At 35.1% G+C, this 1,351-nt stretch overlaps 1 protein-coding gene across 1 annotated transcript in view; it reads right to left on the bottom strand.

Moving 5' to 3' along the window:
- LOC106870926 (synaptotagmin-10) overlaps nt 1–683 on the bottom strand; it is a 218,492-nt gene extending 217,809 nt beyond the window's left edge. Inside the window, exon 1 of the mRNA XM_052966557.1 lies at nt 56–683. Coding sequence (XP_052822517.1) covers nt 56–59 — 4 coding nt within the window. The 5' untranslated portion in view covers nt 60–683. The remainder of the gene's footprint in view (nt 1–55) is intronic.
- Between the last annotated feature and the right edge of the window lie 668 nt (nt 684–1,351).

The following is a 1,351-nucleotide window of genomic DNA, read 5'->3' as shown; positions in this document are numbered from 1 at the left end:
TATATATATATATATATATATGTATATAAAGTTAGTAACTAAATTCAGTACTTACCCATTCCAGTCAATTTATCATTTTTTATGTATTGAATCCAGTATGACTGCCAACGGTAATATGATCCTGAGAACTGATTGGATAACGAATTGAGTAACAACAACCACAGCTACGACATAACCATTGTAATTATTATTTTTATCATCATCATCGATAAAATATCAACAAAAACAAATCGAAATAGATTCATTAATACAGAAAGCATTGCTAAATGAATACGACACACAGTGTCTACTAAACAAATTATGATATGAGTTATGTAAAAATCAATAGAAAGAATGAAATCAGCGCTGAAATTCCCTTCACTCCTTCATTAAGTTGTGGTTGTTGTTTCCACCCCGTTTAACAACCAGCATTTTATGCGGTGTTAGAAATAGTCAAGAAGGACCAGAGCCGGTTGTTTCTTTAGATAACGGCTTGTAGTTGAACGAGATGAAGAAGGTAAATAGAAAACGCGGTGTATGACCTAGTCTGTTATCAGCCTTCCATCCAGTATACCTGCTCACAAAATATAACCCCACCTAATGTAAACATTGCTCTCTAATTGTATTGAGATAAATCATGAGCAAGCAGATACAATATATCACTTAAGTAGAATTCCTTTGCTGTGCAGACTAAGTATGTTATAGTAGAAACTTGTACTGGTTTCATACAGATTGAAAAAGCACAAAACATTATTATTGTGACATTCTCAGAAATAAATGTCATAGAAAATTAATAGATTTCTCTTCCAGACACAGAGTTCTACCCTTCCGCTTATAGGTTATTTTCTGTTTTATTTTATTTTATTTTATTTTATTTTATCTTATTTTAAGAGACCAGCTCAACCAATGTATACGTATCTAAATTGGAAAGGTGTTGCTTCCCAACCACATGGTTCGGAGTTCAGTCCCACTGCGTGACACCTTGGGTAAGTGTCTTCTACTATAGACTCGACCAAACCTTTGGAAGTAGAAACAAAAACAAGCCCGTCGTATATATATGTAGTGAAACTACCTATCGTCACTAGATACAAAACTACTATCGCCATTACATACAATCTTCTCATTTAAATATAAATAAATGCGAGCGTATTAGAGAACCCATTCCTTGTCCATCACGTGACTGATCATTATTCGAATCGGCAACTTCTTCGAACCGTTCCCGCCAGAACGCAAACTGACCAATCACGGCCCCTAATAAGGTCACGTGATAGAGTAAAATTCTGAAGCCTTCGGGAGCCCATAGTTTGTTATAAATAGCTTTAACTCATACCCAATAATTTGTCTCGGTCCAGTTTCTCTCAGAGACTGTTCC

This window comes from Octopus bimaculoides, chromosome 3 (assembly GCF_001194135.2).
Source record: "Octopus bimaculoides isolate UCB-OBI-ISO-001 chromosome 3, ASM119413v2, whole genome shotgun sequence".
Lineage (NCBI taxonomy): Eukaryota > Metazoa > Mollusca > Cephalopoda > Octopoda > Octopodidae > Octopus > Octopus bimaculoides.
Note: the sequence above shows the minus strand (reverse complement) of the source record. Positions and strands in the feature narration are given on the sequence as shown.